A 17,811-nucleotide genomic window follows, 5' to 3' on the forward strand; every position below is an offset into this window, starting at 1 on the left:
CTCTATTGGGAAACCAGAACCGGCACTGATGAAAGCATGAAGACTCGCTGAAACGCGTCTGCCTGGTGTTTCCTGGACTTTGCTTTTATTTTGGCAGAATAAATCCTGGACTGTGTACCTGCATATGTCGGGCTCATTCTTTCATGGAGTGGGCATTGGGTTTTGTTATATATATATATATATATATATATATATATATATATATATATATATATATATATATATATATATATATATATAAAATTAAAAAAACAATTAAACACTTTGCATAATTATAAAATGTTTTGATAATTAATATCAAATAAAAAAGGCTACTAATTGATTATTTAAATTCGCACACTATACTTACACAGCCCACATTTCAAATATAATTAAATAAAAAAAAGATAACACACTTAACATATTAAGTAATACATTACTAATAAATGAATAATTAATTGTTAATTATTTATCACTTATATAACTTCCCACCCTATCCTACTAAAAACACAACACACACCTAATATATAACTTAAAAAATATATTTATTCAATAATTTACAAAATGACAAATAATTTACGTATTTTAAATAAAATTAATGATTAATTGAAATGTAATATTTACTTAATTTCCCACCTTATACCCCTACAAACCCAACAACCAGAAACCTAAAATAATCAATTGTTACTTAATTAACTACCTGTCCTGGTTGGATGTCAAAAGTGGTGAAGAGATAGAGTATAAATTGCATTACCTGCAACAAAGACGTGATATTTGTTATGATATTGTTACCTTGAGAATATATAGCAGACATTTCATATATGTATGTCTTCACTGCTAGTGTTATGTGTGTTGTGATGGTACATAGTTATGAGTGACTATATTTGTGATGCCATTCCCTAGATATACATGCAAGCCCAATTTGAGTTAGTTGCATGTATTGAGTAGCCACAAGTCACCTTAATCACCAGCAACCAACTGGCTTGCACAAGTGGACTGTTGGAAAATGTTGCTGTCACCTCTTCATCCAGAAAAGCCAGTGCCCACACCAGTCCAGCAGCCCCTGGCATCGTAGATAGCTTCCACATGGATGCATTACCAGCTTTGTTTGGTTTGAAAATGGCAGGGTGGCCAAAGTATCATTTGGGTGCAATCAATGTCACCTAATACCTAATGTTCTGTACAGATTCTAGTTATGGTTATTGTTGTGTGTCTGTGTTTAGAGAGTAGCTTGCAGTAACAATGATTGTCCATGGGTAGTGTGTGACTTACTCCAAGGTTTGGCTGGAGTAGATTTGAGTCTGCTTGGTCAGTAGTACAACAGATTAGATGTGGGTGTGATTTTGGTGAATAGCAAGGGGCTTACTTTTTTGTGAGTGTGTTTTTTTGTATTTCTGTCGGCCTACCTATGCTTTTCTTGACTTTACCTTTTTTCACCCAGTTAATAGTATATATTCCCCATTTGCCGACCCCACCCCATCACATTGACACCAAAACCGTATACCTTATGTGGAGTTCAACACACTTGTGGGGGAGAACTCTGCACATATGTTTTGGGAGCTGTGTATGCTGAGTTTTGTGCATGGAGGTCAGTGAATAACGTGTGGGTAATTATAGTCATATTATTTGAGTAGTACTTTATGTACTCAAAAAGGCCTTGTTGAATAAACTCCATACTTAATTTTCTAGAAGCAGATTGACCATGCCAAGAAGAAACCATGCAACCTTATCTTCTGTACTTGCCAAAATATAGCTTCAATTTTCCTCTGTAAACCTTTATTTGCAGGCTATTACTTCCGATTGCAAATGTCAGTCAGTCATAATAGCTTTATGCGACAAATAGTCATAAAAGCTGAAATACAATACAAAATTTATGACCAAAATATTAAAAACTTTTAAAAATGTCATTCTCAGGCTTCTTTTTCACCCTCCGGAGAATTAAGATTTCCTACAGGTCTTTAATGCGATTTTCTCGTGATAAAGAAGCCTGCAATTTGAATATAACATTGTCCCCGGTTAGCCCGCGCCTCCTCATTGTAGCCCAAAAGAGCTGCAAATCAGACATGGACAGAATTTAGAAGTCTCCAGGGGTCGCAGCTCCGACCCCTGGTTTGACCCTTGCGACCCCTGGCACTGCCTTTGTGACCCCTTAGCCTCAAAGGTAACAAAAGCAATGCAATGAACAGAAATTAAACAGGGCTCTCTGAGCTTTGTTTACTTTCTGTCGCCTGCAGGGAACGTAACAGTGTAAAGTGCATTCAGTACAAACGAAATGCTACCATATTAAACCATTTGCAACTTGGTGGCTCCTTTGTGAGGTTCCCTTAAGATTATTTGCAACTTGTGCATCGAGGTATGAAAAAAACTATAAAAAACTTTAAGTGAAAAAAAAAGGTGTCTCTATTTTTCTAACTGACCCTGGAGGGAAAGGGAAATAAAGCAAAGACAAGAGCGATAGGGCCAGGAAAAACTGAAAGGATGGAGGAGAGAAAGAGGGCACAACACAGTAGTATAATAGGTGAGTAGGTGTGTGCATGTATATGAGAGAGAAAGAATACAGAGCTGGGAGAAAAAGCAGTTGTAAGAGAGATTATTACAGAGGTGAGAGGAGTAGCGAAACAGAGACATGCAGAAAGGAGACAGGAAAATGAAAGCAAAAACAAGTGAGAGGGTAAGCAGGATAGAGTTGAAGGTGGCCAGTGAAAGAGGTATGATAAAACAGCCATTAAAAATGCAATAGGTCTCGCCTTTCATTAAGTTAAAGCTATTTGCGTTGCAATAGAACACCATTGGCAAATCAAAGACGAGACCTATTGCATTTTCAAAGCTTTTTTGGACTTGTGCCCTGCCAGTAACCTATTTCACTGCTCCCTAGGTGCCTGCTCCCTGCGGAACTCTGTCCTGTGCTCTCTACCTACAAAATAGCACACACCCCTGTACCTTCTTCAGACGCTGCACACAGCTCTTTGCTGTGCAGTCACACACCGAACAGCACACTTCTGTGGATGTCCTGCTGAAGCACAGAGGACACCTCCCTTCATCTCCACCACTGCACAGGAATCGTTGCTGTAATTCCACAAATGAAACCCGGTGGCGTCTCCTGCGCTGCGCCAGTGCAGAGCAGTACAAAAGGGGGTGGTGATGGACGGAGCATCAGAACCAATCAAACACTCACACCCAGTCAACAGATCTGGGTTTAATCCATCACCGTTCTTTAGCCCACTCTGCTACCCCAGTTCAGACATGGCCATATGCAAATCAGTCTGACCCTGTGCCTCATGGGAACAGTCCAGCCCGAACTGCCAAGCCATGCCTTCCCTGGACCGGAAACAAGCTTCCTAGGACCGGTTTCTGGCATTTCAGCCGTCTTCAGCCAGGCTTGCTTGAAGCTAGTGGCAAAGTGAGCAAGGGACTCACGTCTGAGCATACCCTGCCAACTTATGGCGAACAAAGCAGTACAAAAGGGGGTGGTGATGGACGGAGCATCAGAACCAATCAAACACTCACACCCAGTCAACAGATCTGGGTTTAATCCACCACCGTTCTTTAGCCCACTCTGCCACCCCAGTTCAGACATGGCCATATGCAAATCAGTCTGACCCTGTGCCTCATGGGAACAGTCCAGCCCGAACTGCCAAGCCATGCCTTCCCTGGACCGGAAACAAGCTTCCTAGGACCGGTTTCTGGCATTTCAGCCGTCTTCAGCCAGGCTTGCTTGAATCCAGTGGCAAAGTGAGCAAGGGACTCACGTCTGAGCATACCCTGCCAACTTATGGCGAACAAAGCAGTACAAAAGGGGGTGGTGATGGACGGAGCATCAGAACCAATCAAACACTCACACCCAGTCAACAGATCTGGGTTTAATCCATTACCGTTCTTTAGCCCACTCTGCCACCCCAGTTCAGACATGGCCATATGCAAATCAGTCTGACCCTGTGCCTCATGGGAACAGTCCAGCCCGAACTGCCAAGCCATGCCTTCCCTGGACCGGAAACAAGCTTCCTAGGACCGGTTTCTGGCATTTCAGCCGTCTTCAGCCAGGCTTGCTTGAATCCAGTGGCAAAGTGAGCAAGGGACTCACGTCTGAGCATACCCTGCCAACTTATGGCGAACAAAGCAGTACAAAAGGGGGTGGTGATGGACGGAGCATCAGAACCAATCAAACACTCACACCCAGTCAACAGATCTGGGTTTAATCCATCACCGTTCTTTAGCCCACTCTGCCACCCCAGTTCAGACATGGCCATATGCAAATCAGTCTGACCCTGTGCCTCATGGGAACAGTCCAGCCCGAACTGCCAAGCCATGCCTTCCCTGGACCGGAAACAAGCTTCCTAGGACCGGTTTCTGGCATTTCAGCCGTCTTCAGCCAGGATTGCTTGAATCCAGTGGCAAAGTGAGCAAGGGACTCACGTCTGAGCATACCCTGCCAACTTATGGCGAACAAAGCAGTACAAAAGGGGGTGGTGATGGACGGAGCATCAGAACCAATCAAACACTCACACCCAGTCAACAGATCTGGGTTTAATCCATCACCGTTCTTTAGCCCACTCTGCCACCCCAATTCAGACATGGCCATATGCAAATCAGTCTGACCCTGTGCCTCATGGGAACAGTCCAGCCCGAACTGCCAAGCCATGCCTTCCCTGGACCGGAAACAAGCTTCCTAGGACCGGTTTCTGGCATTTCAGCCAGGTCCCAGATGTGGGACCCGTGCTCACTACGCCACTGGAGTCAAGCTATCCTGGCTGATGACGGCTGATAGCCAGAAACCGGTCCTAGGATGCTTGATTCCGGTCCAGGGAAGACATGGCTTGGCAGTTCGGGCTGGACTGTTCCCATGAGGCACAGGGTCAAGACTGATTTGCATATGGCCATGTCTGAACTGGGGTGGCGTAGTGGGCAAAAGAACGATGGATTTAACCCAGATCTCTTGACTGGGGGAGAATGCCTGCATTGTCAGCATTCCATCCATCATTTGTTTTTTGTAACGCTTTTCGCCCTAAGTGGGATGGGAATTCCCAGACGCCCGTGCTCACTACGCCACTGGAGTCAAGCTATCCTGGCTGATGACGGCTGATAGCCAGAAACCGGTCCTAGGATGCTTGATTCCGGTCCAGGGAAGACCTGGCTTGGCAGTTCGGGCTGGACTGTTCCCATGAGGCACAGGGTCAAGACTGATTTGCATATGGCCATGTCTGAACTGGGGTGGCGTAGTGGGCAAAAGAACGATGGATTTAACCCAGATCTCTTGACTGGGGGAGAATGCCTGCATTGTCAGCATTCCGTCCATCATTTGTTTGTTGTAGCGCCAGTGCAGAGGCGGTATGTGCGCTTCTTTTGGGTGTCTTGACCACATATGGTAAATCGAAATATTTTTTTCAAGTTAATACATATTTTCCCGACAAATAAACCACGGGGCAGCAACTGCCTCTGTGTTTCTGACTGCTGTTGTCAGAATAAAATGCAACCACTCGAAAATATTTCCAGTTAGTGAGTGTGCAAGATGGCAAAAAGAAGCGCACAGACCACTTCTGCTCTAGCGCAGCGCAGAATACTTCACCAGCATTTGTCCCAGGAATGCCAGCACATGAGCCCTCGCGCACCCTGCTGAGGGCACTTGACTAGTCACACTTCCAACAAAATCAATAATAATAATCCCCATTCACCTCCTCACCCACTGTTTGCACGGGGCTCATTCTCCGCACCCCACACGTGTGAGCATCTTTGTGCATTGCCACCGACTCCGTTAGTACCCGCCTCGCCTCCACATTCGTCACACAACACATTCGTATCTCAGATGCACACTTGTGCGCCTCGGAAGGCACTTTACCGCATGTCTGCAGAGTAGAAACACCAGCTCTACACGGACACTCCTGGTTTGTGTAACGCCATCCACCACCTGTAACCCGTGGCCTGTTACCTCTGCCGTGTGTCGCACGCGGCCACCACCTCACAGGTAGCACCGATCACTGCACACATCTTTAAGGCGGCCTAGTCCTTTGTCTCCCGCCTCTCTCCACCTTTCAGCCGGATGGATGTATGCTCTAACACACCGTCGTGCACACCCTCCCGCAGCATCAGTGCCGACTCCTGTTCTACACCAGGGTGGCCTCACGTGCAAGCTTTAACTAGCTGGTTCCCTGAGCGGCGTCTAGTCACAACTCCCACCGGACACATGCCTATAGTCCCCCCGCTCTGTGCGCACTGTGTGCATGCCGCCCAGAGAGCAGCGAGGGACGCTGTGCCTCGGTGTCCGGGGGCAGGCCACCGTCTGTGCCAGAGTAACCCGATCCAACACAAGAGGCTCCGCAAGTCATAAATAGCGAGCATGGTGCCCCCAGAGGAGCTCGGCCCGCCAGGACCCGGATGAGGCCCAGGGCCCTCCTACCTGCACTGCCACCTCCCCGTAGAACACCTACAACGCAGCACACACTGCACACCGACACCACGCCATGTCCTTAGAGCCAAGATTGCATCACTCATGAAGAGCAGAATGGAGGAAGTTATTAACCCGCAGAGCCAGGCTGTGTGCAGGGAGGGGCGCGTCCTGTTCACAGCTGTGCCAAAACACACCACACTACACCCCACATGCCTGCTTCCCAAGGGAGGAGGGGGGTCTATAGGGCAAAAGCCAGGCAGGCCGTTAACCGACCCCCTGTTCGAGTACCAGGCAAACTCAATGAGGGCATTGCCACAATGCAGTAATTACCTGACTGCCTTCAGGATCAGCAGCATTTCCACACGTGTGGGTAATACGGAGGGGTTTCCAGTTCGCAGACAGCAGATTTTAAACCTCTGCGACATTTCTGCGCACAACAAGGTCTTACCGCGTTTTTTACAATAATGCAACACCACCTAATTCCAAGTCAACAGAACGTGATACATATAAATGTAAGCTCACGCGATAAACGCATATTCACTGCATTTTTCAGCTACTTTACAGAAGTTCTGAGGACAGTGTACGGTGTTACATTCGTCTTTATCATTAATGTAATAAAATACATAACTGCGTTAATGAACATGCATTGGCAAAGCCAAGCTGCTTCACCTTGCGAGACATTTGCTGTAACACATACTTCTGGCGGTACAGTGCAACGTCGGGATGCATTTTGCAGCATCTTTGAAAAAAAAATGTAAGGTGCAATGGTGGTCGCGTATGGGCACAAGTCTAAAAAACAGAAAGGGGTCACCGGTCTTGGGAAAGATTGTGATTGCCCAGGGCTCCGGCCGCGTCGTCGGGGAAGTATGGGTAGCTCAATCCAGGAGGCAGGAGTGCTGGTAATCAGTTTCGTGGGGAGGATCTGCTTAGTTCGTTAAAAGGGTACCCTCTATTACCGGTGGAGAATAACATGGACTGTCCGGTTATTCCTCCCCACAGAGGAAGCTCACTCGCAACGCGATCTGCCGTAACGTATAGTTAGTTGTGAATTAGGGAAGTTGAACACTTCAATGGACGCGTTTACTTTTACTACATAGTCGTGACCAGATCTCCCATCAGCCTGAAGCAACCGCGCTCCAGTGGACAAAAAAGAGCCACGCCCACCAAGGGACTCGACAAAATATGGACTGTATCAGCTGGCGGCGGAGGAATCCATCCACGCTTCAACGCAAGTCCATACAAGCCGACATTTTAGAACAGGGAAGTGAGACATTTAAAAACAAGCATTTGCAATGCAATAGGTCTGATTGCATTGCAAATGCTCAAGTTTAAAGCTGAGCGCAGCGCCGCTTCACGGACACCGCACTCGGTTTGTTTATATATTTCTTAACTTTAACACTGAGCGCAGTGTCCTTTAAGCGGGCGCTGCACAGGCCAGACGTCTTCTAGGGGCTGCAGGCAAACCCAGGCTGTGAGCGCGAGAGACAAAGAGCTCGCGCCTCCTGCATACACTCAGCGATACATGGGGGCTGCCATCTTCTAAGCTCTGTCTGCTTCTCTCCGAGTCCGACCGCAGCTCTGGAGGCGCCTAGCGGGAGTCGCAGGGAGCTCTCCACGCCACAGCTAGTCTGGGAAAGGGAGCAAGTTCACCGTGAAACTCTTCACACAACTCCAAATAATACAGTGACAAAACGAAGGGAATATACTAAGCAACAACATATTATTGTTTAAAAAACAAAGCAGATCCTCATACATTACACAATAGAACGCCGCCGGGCCACTATTGTAAAACAAAAAGCGCACTGAATAATGAGCCTTTGCCCGAGGGAGGTGGCAACAGGAGCACGCCGAGGCGCATTTTAAACAAGCTGTCGGCTTTGTGTGAAAACATAGTGCGTCCCAGCTAATGAAGGAGAGTGTGTAACACCGCAAGTGAGAGATCCAATTCCGCTGGGCGGGGCAAAAAGGGGACAGGCTGGCAACCAGGAGGGATTGAAATGCCTCTGGTGCAATCATTGCACTGCCTTTTGCATAATTTGTGACGCCAAACAACGCACACGAATGAAAACTGCAGGCGGAGCGGAGACACGGCTTCGGAATCCATATTGATTCCAAGAAGTCCTCGCATGGCGAGATCAGCGCATGCGCTGCTTTCGCCAGGCCGAGACCTAAAAAACAGGCTGTTGAGAGGAAGCTCAGAGTGAGTGTGGGCGACAGAAGATAGAAAGAGACCAATGATGAAGAGACAGGCTCGGAAGAAACAACAGAGAGACTTCGAGAGGATAGACAGGTGGAAAATAGATCATAAACTGATAAGAGAGAGGTGGAGACATTTTAGAGAGAGGCAATAAAGAGGCAGACGGGTAAGAGAAGGACAAATGAGAGATAAAGAGGAGATACAGAAAGGGGTGAGAGTAAAAGGAAAGAGATAGGTGAGAAATGTAGCTGACGGAGCATTGGAGATATGTCAGAGATGAAAGAGAGAACAACAGGTGGGAAACAGATGACTAATGGAAGAGATAGGTAAAAAAAAGGATCGTGCGAGAGGGAGACAGGAGAACCAGAGTCAAATAATATAGAAAATGGAGTAGGCAGAAGACAACATGGAGAAGTGGGAGAAAAGATAGCAGTAAAGAGGAAGAGAGGGCCAGGGAGAGTGGTGATATGAGAGATGACGCAAGAGAGGACAACGACAGAACAGGACAAGAGAGAGGTGAAACACTGCAGAGAAGTATGCAATATAGAGATTAGACAAGGGAGAAAGATATTGCAAATGAGAGATAAAAGAGGGAGACAGGGGCAAATAAATACGGCACAGTATGACAGCTGTATGGCACTCTAGCATGATGAACAGGAGAGCAATAACAATTAATGCCAGAACATTCAACAGATGTGCTTAGGAATTTTAGGCTTTTTATTTTATTAAAAAGAAAATAGACACTGCACTTATTTCATGTTTGTGAATTTTTGTGGAATCCCTTTCTAGGATAACTTTAGGGTGAAGGACACATGCTGTCACTTCCTGTGATATCATTGGGTTCAAAGGTCATGTGATGTCACTTCTGCAACCCCTGGCCTTTTGGTGAATTGACATCCATGAAATCAGGGCATTCCTGTATCTTTAATGTATGAATTTTAGTAGAAGAAGGAGTGATATGTGAGAAATGGTGCAGAAGAGTCATGTTTCAACACAGTTAGATGTACTTATAGACTCACACCTCCTTTCTCCACGGCGTAATTTCTTAATGTGTTTATTTATCTTCAGGACAAGGGAGCTTAATCAAGACTCCATTCAGACATACACCCATTTCGAAAAACAACCAGAAGACAATACAATAAAACACTATGTGCAGCATAATATGCACGCATATAATCCAGTAGAGACTAGAATATAATCATTTGTAACAGTAGCTTAAACTGAAAAGACCAAGTCAAGTCAAAGATTCTTTATTCGGCTGATAAAGACCATAAAAGCACATGAGTTAAAACAAGTGTACTAAACACACATATAAATACAAAAAGCTTAAAAGAAACCATGAGTACATAAGGAAGTCCAGTTAACATGAATAAAAACATCTAAGACTAATTATGCAAAAGGGTAGGAATAAGACTCGATGTTAAAAAAAAAGGGAGTGCAAAGCCCAAATTCGGGAGTAAACAAAATGGGCGAATAAAGTGCAGGTGTGCCAGTTCAGTCCGTAGGATATACCTCTATAAGATAAACACTGAGAAAGACTGAATCGGGCAAAACAGCATACAGTAAGATCAAAACATTGTGACAGTTTCGAAAAATATAGTAAACGATTAAAAATACGTAGAATTGGAAATCACATTGAAAAAGCACATGTTCACCTCTTTTTAAACACCGAAAAGCTAATTGCTTCTAAATTCAGTTGTCCTTCAGGATAATCTTCATTGAATTCATACAAATAAACCTATCCTGTTTTATTTTTCTTCAGCCTCTCTATTCGAATGAACTGCCTTACACTACCTAGCTAACATGCTGGAAAGGGAAAGTTCCTAATTTACTAAAGGTGCTGTCACAATTATAATATTTACCATCTACAATTTTTTTTAATAAAAGGGGGTACTGCTGGGCTGGGAGAAAATGTCTGCTTGTTCGAGCAATAGCAAGAACATTGATCGAATGTTGACCACCCGAAATCCTGAAAAAATATCAAAATTGAGGCCAGTGATTACTACTAAGGCCCTGATTACGATTTCTGTCAGAGTTGCCTCCGACCGACATCTCTGCGGATTGGGAATGGACCGACCTCAGGTTGGCAGTTCTGACACCGCAGTTAGGATGCGACTGCACATGTTGCGGTCGCAAACTTCCATTTTTCAATGGGAGCTTGTATGGCGGACCAAAACCACCTGCAGCACAAGCTTCCATTGAAAAATTGAAGTTTTGTAAAACGGTGCCTGCCACACGGTGCAGGAATGTGAAGAGGGGCACTGTAGCTGCCCCCCAGGGCCACATGCGGTGGGCCAGGGCGCCCTGTTAGGGGCCCACAAAGACACTTTCCAACAGCAGTTCCATGTCGGAAAGGCAGACATGGATCTGCTGTCGGAAAGTACCATCATCATCCCGACTGCGGAAATGCCGTCCTTAAGGGATTATGAGGCCTTTCCGATGATTATGAGGCCTTTCCGACTGGCTGACGGGCTCCTTGAGCCCGTCGGAACCTACTCTGATTCTACAGGCGGTTTAAACTCTGACTGCCGTCAGCGGTCTGAGTTTGAACCTACAATGCCCATCGGAAAGCCTCTGACCAGCGGTTGGAGGCTTTCCGACCGACATTGTAATTAGGCCCAAAGTGTGATATCTATGGGAAGTGGAGTCAGTTTTGGGATTGGAGTGTTATTGCTCAGGAGAACGTTTTAGGCTTGATTATCTTAATTAATTGGGAATAAGTTTGTTGGGGTGCTTTCAAGAAACAATTGAATTATGAAATAGCATCCATGGAAGTCGACTCAAAGGGACGTGTGTGTGATTCGGACCAGGAAACAAAGAGAAAGCTGCTGTGATCAAACAGTGAGAAGGCCAGAAATGCCGCCAGCAGTGTTGGCACCACTGCCTAAAAGAGGAGAGACCTACAGTGGAGGGAGCAGCCCAACCCTTGAAGAAACCTGTAGCAGTGAAATCTCTGCCTTCTTCCAGAGGATCAATGAAGCAAGCAGCAAGGGCAGCACAGACATCTGGGTGGTTAAGTTGTCATTACAACAGTGAGCGGGCCATTGTAGAAGTAATCTACTGTGTTGCGGTGCCTCTGGAACCAAGCGTTGGATGGAGACCGAGGTGGCTGGCATCTTGCATGAATTAGGGTACAGCCATGTGTCAAATAAGCATATGTGGAGATAGAGGATGGACTTTGCCACACTGTAGTCAGTTTGTAAGGAGTGGCAATTGTATGCAACAGGTGGTCACAGCAGAAAGAAAGTGGGCATGTCTGTACAATTACAAGCTTAGAGAATAAAATGCTGTGTTTGAATATCTTTCCCATGGAGACATTATAGCTATTGAGGCATAGAAGAAGATCTGAACTCAGTCGGTGAGACCAAAGTAACTTTAATAAATAAAGCTGCCCATGTTACCGCCGTTTATTGCTTCTTAATTTGGACCTCAGAATGTTTGCCAGAAGCATTTGCTGATGGCGTGAAGTCCTCCATCCACTAGGTTGTTGCAGATCATACAATGTGTATTATCCTTAACATGATAGGCCCATAGAGTGGGAAGTTTGTTGGCTTTTTATTTCCTTTGACAAGTACTGAAGAAGATGATCGGATAAAGTGGCCTCCCTCATTAGAGAACTTGAGTTATTTGCAAAGGACTAGACCTGTTTCTATATATCTAATTGGATGCTTTTATAATAGCCCAGTGGCTAGAATCACAGTTGGTTTGATTATTCGCCTTTCATTTTTTCACTGTAGAGGGAATCTGGCAGAGATGCTCACTATCCCCTCTGTGTTTTTTGCAAACGACATTTTTGGCAGCACCTCACTGAAACCAATATATAGAAATAGAAACAGAAAATGTTGCCTCCTCCAAATTTAAAATATCTATTAAAACTCCCCAGTTGCTGCACATATATTCTAATGCTTACGAATTCAAAGAAGAAAATAACAAACAAGTAATAATGTATTTTTCTTGTGTCTGTATAGACCCCAACCATGCAGGAAGGAATTGGGTGGCAGTACGACACCAGTTACCAATCCCATGCAACTCTTTTTTAACTGGAGGCCTTGTGAGTTAATAGAAGAAAACAAAGGTGCCTAATCATATGAGGCTTTTAACTGCTCTTCTTTATTGTTATGCAAAGGAATTGAATTGAGTCCCATAAAATCATGAACCCATTAAGGAAAAGCCTTGTGCCGAAACACTGCGAGCTTTACTGGTGATTCATTCCTTTTTCAGACAATAAAATGACTTGCTAACTTGAATTAAGCCCACATACTGGGTCAATTACATGTGTGTGAGATTCTTGTGCTTCATTATGTGTAGTGTGGTTACATTACTTTAAATATGTGTAACTATATAGATGGGATGTTCTTCATTTCTTACACAAATTTCCTTTCATCTTTCAGTCTGCTAGCAGTCGTCAGGTTTTGAAAACAATTTCAAAAATGCTTCAGGAAAATGACAGCCTTAGAAGAAGACTTGTGATGTGCAATAAGGTATGTGAGGTGAGAAGGTGATTGCCCAATTAAAATATATGATGTCTTATTAGAGAACCCACTAGTGCACATTCATAACAAATGTATTTTCTTTTTTTGTACTAAAGCTTACAATTCATGAAAACCTTTTCAGTTTATATCTTCTGACACCTTTACACCTAATCAGTGTGTCAAGTATTCAGAAGACAACTACGAATGCTGCTATGAATCATTTTCATGGCAGACCTGTTTTTTATGCAAGTTATAGTAGTGGACCAGGTAATAATTCTTGCCTTACGCCTGAGAGTTAGTTGATTGTTGCAGTTTACATTCAGGCATACCATGTTTTTGATACGCAGTCAGTACCTTGGGCCTTTTTAAGTAGATACTGGTACAGATGAAGAAAGTAATGCCGGTTATGTGCTAGACTCCGCAACTTTACCCACTGGCTCTTCCTGTTAGTTTGCCTTCATTTGAGCTTCTTCAGCTTTGGATGTTTCATACCTTCTTAGTTAACATTAAAAAGCAGTAACCCTTGTTAAAAAAGGCTAAAGGCCTCAGCAACATTTCTTTAGTAGAACATCCACCACATTTGAAACAGACCGAACTTCAGCCAGTGAGGTGGAATTGCTGAGCTCTCCTACTACCCCTGTTTAAAGCTACCAGGCATTCTCAGCCTTATTCGGCAAATGATTCAAGCATGTGAGTTTATGAAAGATAGCAATGCTGCAGAACTGGAGTTACTGGTAACTAATTTCTTTGTGCGTGATGCTTCGAGATTTGAGGAATGCTTAAGAGATAAGGATAAAGCTTCATTCTAATTCACCACGAGTCTAAGTTTTTTAATAACAACATGGCACAAAGGCTTTGAGTTTTGTGCTTTTTATCTAACACAGCTCAAGCTCAATGTGTGGTGTTGGTAGTCCCTTGAAAAGGCAAGGCCTCTTCCATCAACATGGATAAAAAGGAAAAACATTGACCAAATCAGAGGGTTTGCAACTAGTAAAAACACTAAGCAATCCCATTTGTCCCTCCTCGCCTTTGGGAATCTTGGTGGCTGCTTTAGGAGGAGTAGGCAGTGGTCTAGCGAAAGACTGTCTGCTCTCAATGACGTTTTTCTAAATAGTTTTTTTTTTAAGCTGCCCATTTCATTGAAGAGACTTAGTTTGCTTTAAAACAAATCCATTTTGAAATAGTTTCTTTGGAATGGTGGTCATCTATCCCTTGCAGACCAGCATCCCTGTGAAGATAACCAATCGGATGGGGATGCAAATTCCGACCTACCTAATAAATATTATTTGGCAGGCCATTCTGCAACTCCCTTCCGATTCCTTGTTTTGCAGATTGACAAATTACTGGTCGCAGAAAGGCAGTGCACAACTTGTGACCATTTTTAGTGATCAGCGCATTAGTACATATTTTGCATTAATGGATGAAGAGCTCTGACTAAAGCCTGTTTATACATGTATATTTATTTATATTTTTGGGAATATGTGTCTCTAGTCCAGACCCAACAAAATTGATGACACTGAGACATGTAGGTAACATAGCTGTGGAACAACAGTGAAAAAAGAACAGCGATACAAGCACCTAGATACTGAGACACTGGTAAAATATTTGAACACAGACAGTAGGTTACAGACAATAATAAACAGACTGTAAAGTTGGGGGTTCCCTCCTTATTCACAAAGACCAAGAGTAGAGGTAGTGGGTAGTAATATGCTTTATTACCTACATCGGTGGGAGAGCGCCGGGAATCCGACCTCGCGGCAATCGCGGGCTTTCGCGCATGCACATTCGCTCGTTAACGTACGTTATCGCGCGCTGCGTCACCATGTAGCGTGCGAGAACTAGAGCGCAACACTACATATCTCCCTTCTTTTATAAACAAGGATAAGTGGTCCTTAAAGTCCCAATAATCATTAAGCTACCCTCTAGTTCAAAGTCTCGGAAGTGGCTGGGTCTTACTACCACTCTGCCCACTCTAGTGCACCTTACCGGAGTGGAGCATTCCTCTTGGGTACCTTCCTTCGCTGGGCTTCCTGCTTGGCCTCTCGGTGTGCTCGGCTCTTCCCTCCTCGGGGTTCTGCTCTCCTCTCCACTCTGTTCCACGATCTCTGGTGTCATTTGCTCCCCATGTTTCTCACTGCTCTCTTCTCCTGTCCTGTCTTCCTCTCCAGCTGCGTTGTTTCCTTCATTTTCCCTTGCGCTTGTGTCTTGTGGCGTCCTTTCACTCTCCTCCTGGGGCCAACGTAGGATTTGGTTGCATTTGGTCATACAGTCTTGAGACCACACATTCCCATCACTGAGCAATGCAGCCCTGCCGTACACTTCTTTCACTTGTAGGGGAGGGCTGTATTTGCTGTCTCCCTTCTTTTTTTTCATGGCAAATCTGACTCTCACCCATTCCCCTCTCTCCAGGGTAGTGGCTTTCACTCTCCTCCTTTGATTATAGTATTCAGTATATATTCTTTGGGTCTTCTCCAGGTTGTGCTGTACCACTGCCGGAGACCACTTGCTGGTTATCGTCTTTTCTCTCCACACTACATTGTCTTTGGTGAAAGGATGTCGTCCCCTCAAGATTTGGAAATGGCTATACCCCGTGCCTGTGGGGGTGATACGGTATGCCCATATCATGTTCTGTACCTCCTTCTCCCAGTCCTTGCCCATCATGATGGCTGCTTGGATGGATCCCATGATGACTCGATTGAAACGTTCCACTTATCCACTACTTGACGGATGATACACGGAAGTATGTTGTACTTTGATTCCATTCCTCTCAGCATATTTGTACCACTTTTCAGAGGTGAATTGCGGTCCATTGTCGCTCAAAATGGTTCTCGGGATTCCTTACCTGAGGAATACTGACGTCATGAACTTAATCACCGTCTCCGTATCCATTGCTTCTTGAATATGTATCTCCGGCCATTTGCAGTATTTGTCCACAAGAACGCACAGATATTGGGGCGTCCCTTGGTTGTCCAGCACCGGTCCTAGAATGTCTACCGCTACTTCTTCCCACGGATCCTTTGGCAGTGTGAATTTCCGCAACGCCGGCCTTAGTGGATTCAGTGTCTTGTCCGCTCTCTGGCATTGGTCGCATTCCCTGACATGCCTCTCTAACTGGATGTCCATTCCAGGCCACCAGTACATGTGCTTCACCCTCATCTTGGTTTTCACTATTCCCAAGTGTCCTTCGTGCAGCAGCCCGACCAGGCGAGATACTAACGCTGCCGGGGGGATGACTTTCTCACCTCTCTACAGGAAAATTCCTTCGTCTCCCACTGACAGCTCCTCTCTGACTTCATAGAACTTCCTGAGCGCCTCTCGCAGCCGTCTTTTCTCGGGCCAACCATGTACTATGTGTTCCTTGACCTCTCTAATTTCATTGTCATCTTCGTACGCTTGGGTCCATTCTTGCTTACTTATTACCCTTTCGGGGTCTTCCATTACCGCTACCATCTCTTCCTCTTCTGCCGCTGTGTTGGGGACCTCCTCCATCGCTGCTGCTCTGCTGAGATAATCAGCGACTTTGTTTTGTGTCCCTGGTATGTACTCCACATCATACCTGTATTCTAGTAACTTTAGTGTCATCTTGGCTATGCGCGGCGTGGCGCTGGCATGTCCGCTGGAGGTGAGCACCTTGACTAAAGGCTTGTGATCCGTTTTGAGTTTGAACCTCGTACCCCATAGAAATTGGCAGAACCTTCCCATGGCCCATACCACCGCCAGCATTTCCTTCTCGATTACACTATATTTCTGTTCTGTAGGTGATAATGACCTGGATGCAAAGCAGAGGGTCTCCGTCGTCCCTTCTCTCCTCTCCTGCATGAGAACTGCTCCCAATCCTTTTTCACTGGCGTCTGTTGTCAGTATAGATTGTCCCTGCGGGTTGTATCCTTGCAGTGGTACTGCTTGACTGATGTCGCGCTTCAATGCTTCAAATTCCTTTTGCGTTTCTTCTGTCCACTTGAACGCTGTTTTGTCCCTTATCAATTGTCTCAGATGGTGTGTCTTGGTGGCAAAGTGTTGCACAAATTTGCTATAATATTCTGCCATCCCTAGGAATGATCTCACTTCTTCTTTGTTGGATGGTGCCTCAGCGTTACAGATAGCTTTCACGTTTTCTCGTTTGGGTGTAATGCCTTGTCCACCTATTTCGTGTCCCAAATATGTGACAGACGTCATCCCTAGTCGGCACTTCTCCCATTCTGCAGTCAAGCCGTTGGTCTCCAACACTCAAAGCACTTTGTCTAGCTTCATATCATGGTCTTTCCTGTCTGACCCCATCACCAGTATGTCATCCTGGACGTATTGGATGCACTCGATGTCCTTGAAGAGGCGATGCATTCATTTCTGGAACACCGCCGCTGCGGAAGCGAGACCAAACGGCAGCCTGCGGAATTGATAGCATCCAAAAGGCGTTATAAAGGAAGTCAATTTCCTGCTTGCGGGATGTAGATCCATCTGGTGATAGGCAGATGTGACGTCGATGGTGGAAAACCACTTTATCTCCTTTGTTTTGGACAACATTTCTTTAATGCGCGCCAATGGGAATTTTTCCACTACTAGGCACTTGTTATGCTCACGAAGGTCCACACACAGATGAACTTTCCCATTTGGTTTCGTGGCAACTACCAAGGGGGCCAGCCATTCCGAACTGTCTATGGGCTCTATTATTCCATTTTCTTCTAGTCTCCGCAGTTCAAGCTGCACCGCTTCTTTTACGGCTAGCGGCACGTTGTGGACTTTGTGCGAGACCGGTCTCGAATTTTCCTTAAGTACTATTTTGT

The 17,811-nt window shown here is 45.2% G+C and overlaps 1 protein-coding gene across 2 annotated transcripts in view; it reads left to right on the top strand.

Annotated features, from left to right (window-relative positions):
• The window catches only part of LOC146811051 (uncharacterized), a 252,120-nt gene that overhangs the window by 155,848 nt on the left and 78,461 nt on the right, over positions 1-17,811 (top strand). For both annotated transcript variants that reach the window (XM_085614487.1, XM_085614486.1), the window contains exon 3: positions 12,950-13,039. In XM_085614487.1, coding sequence (XP_085470613.1) covers positions 12,950-13,039 — 90 coding nt within the window. The remainder of the gene's footprint in view (positions 1-12,949; positions 13,040-17,811) is intronic.

This window comes from Triturus cristatus, chromosome 7 (genome assembly GCF_964204655.1).
Source record: "Triturus cristatus chromosome 7, aTriCri1.1, whole genome shotgun sequence".
NCBI classification, from domain to species: domain Eukaryota; kingdom Metazoa; phylum Chordata; class Amphibia; order Caudata; family Salamandridae; genus Triturus; species Triturus cristatus.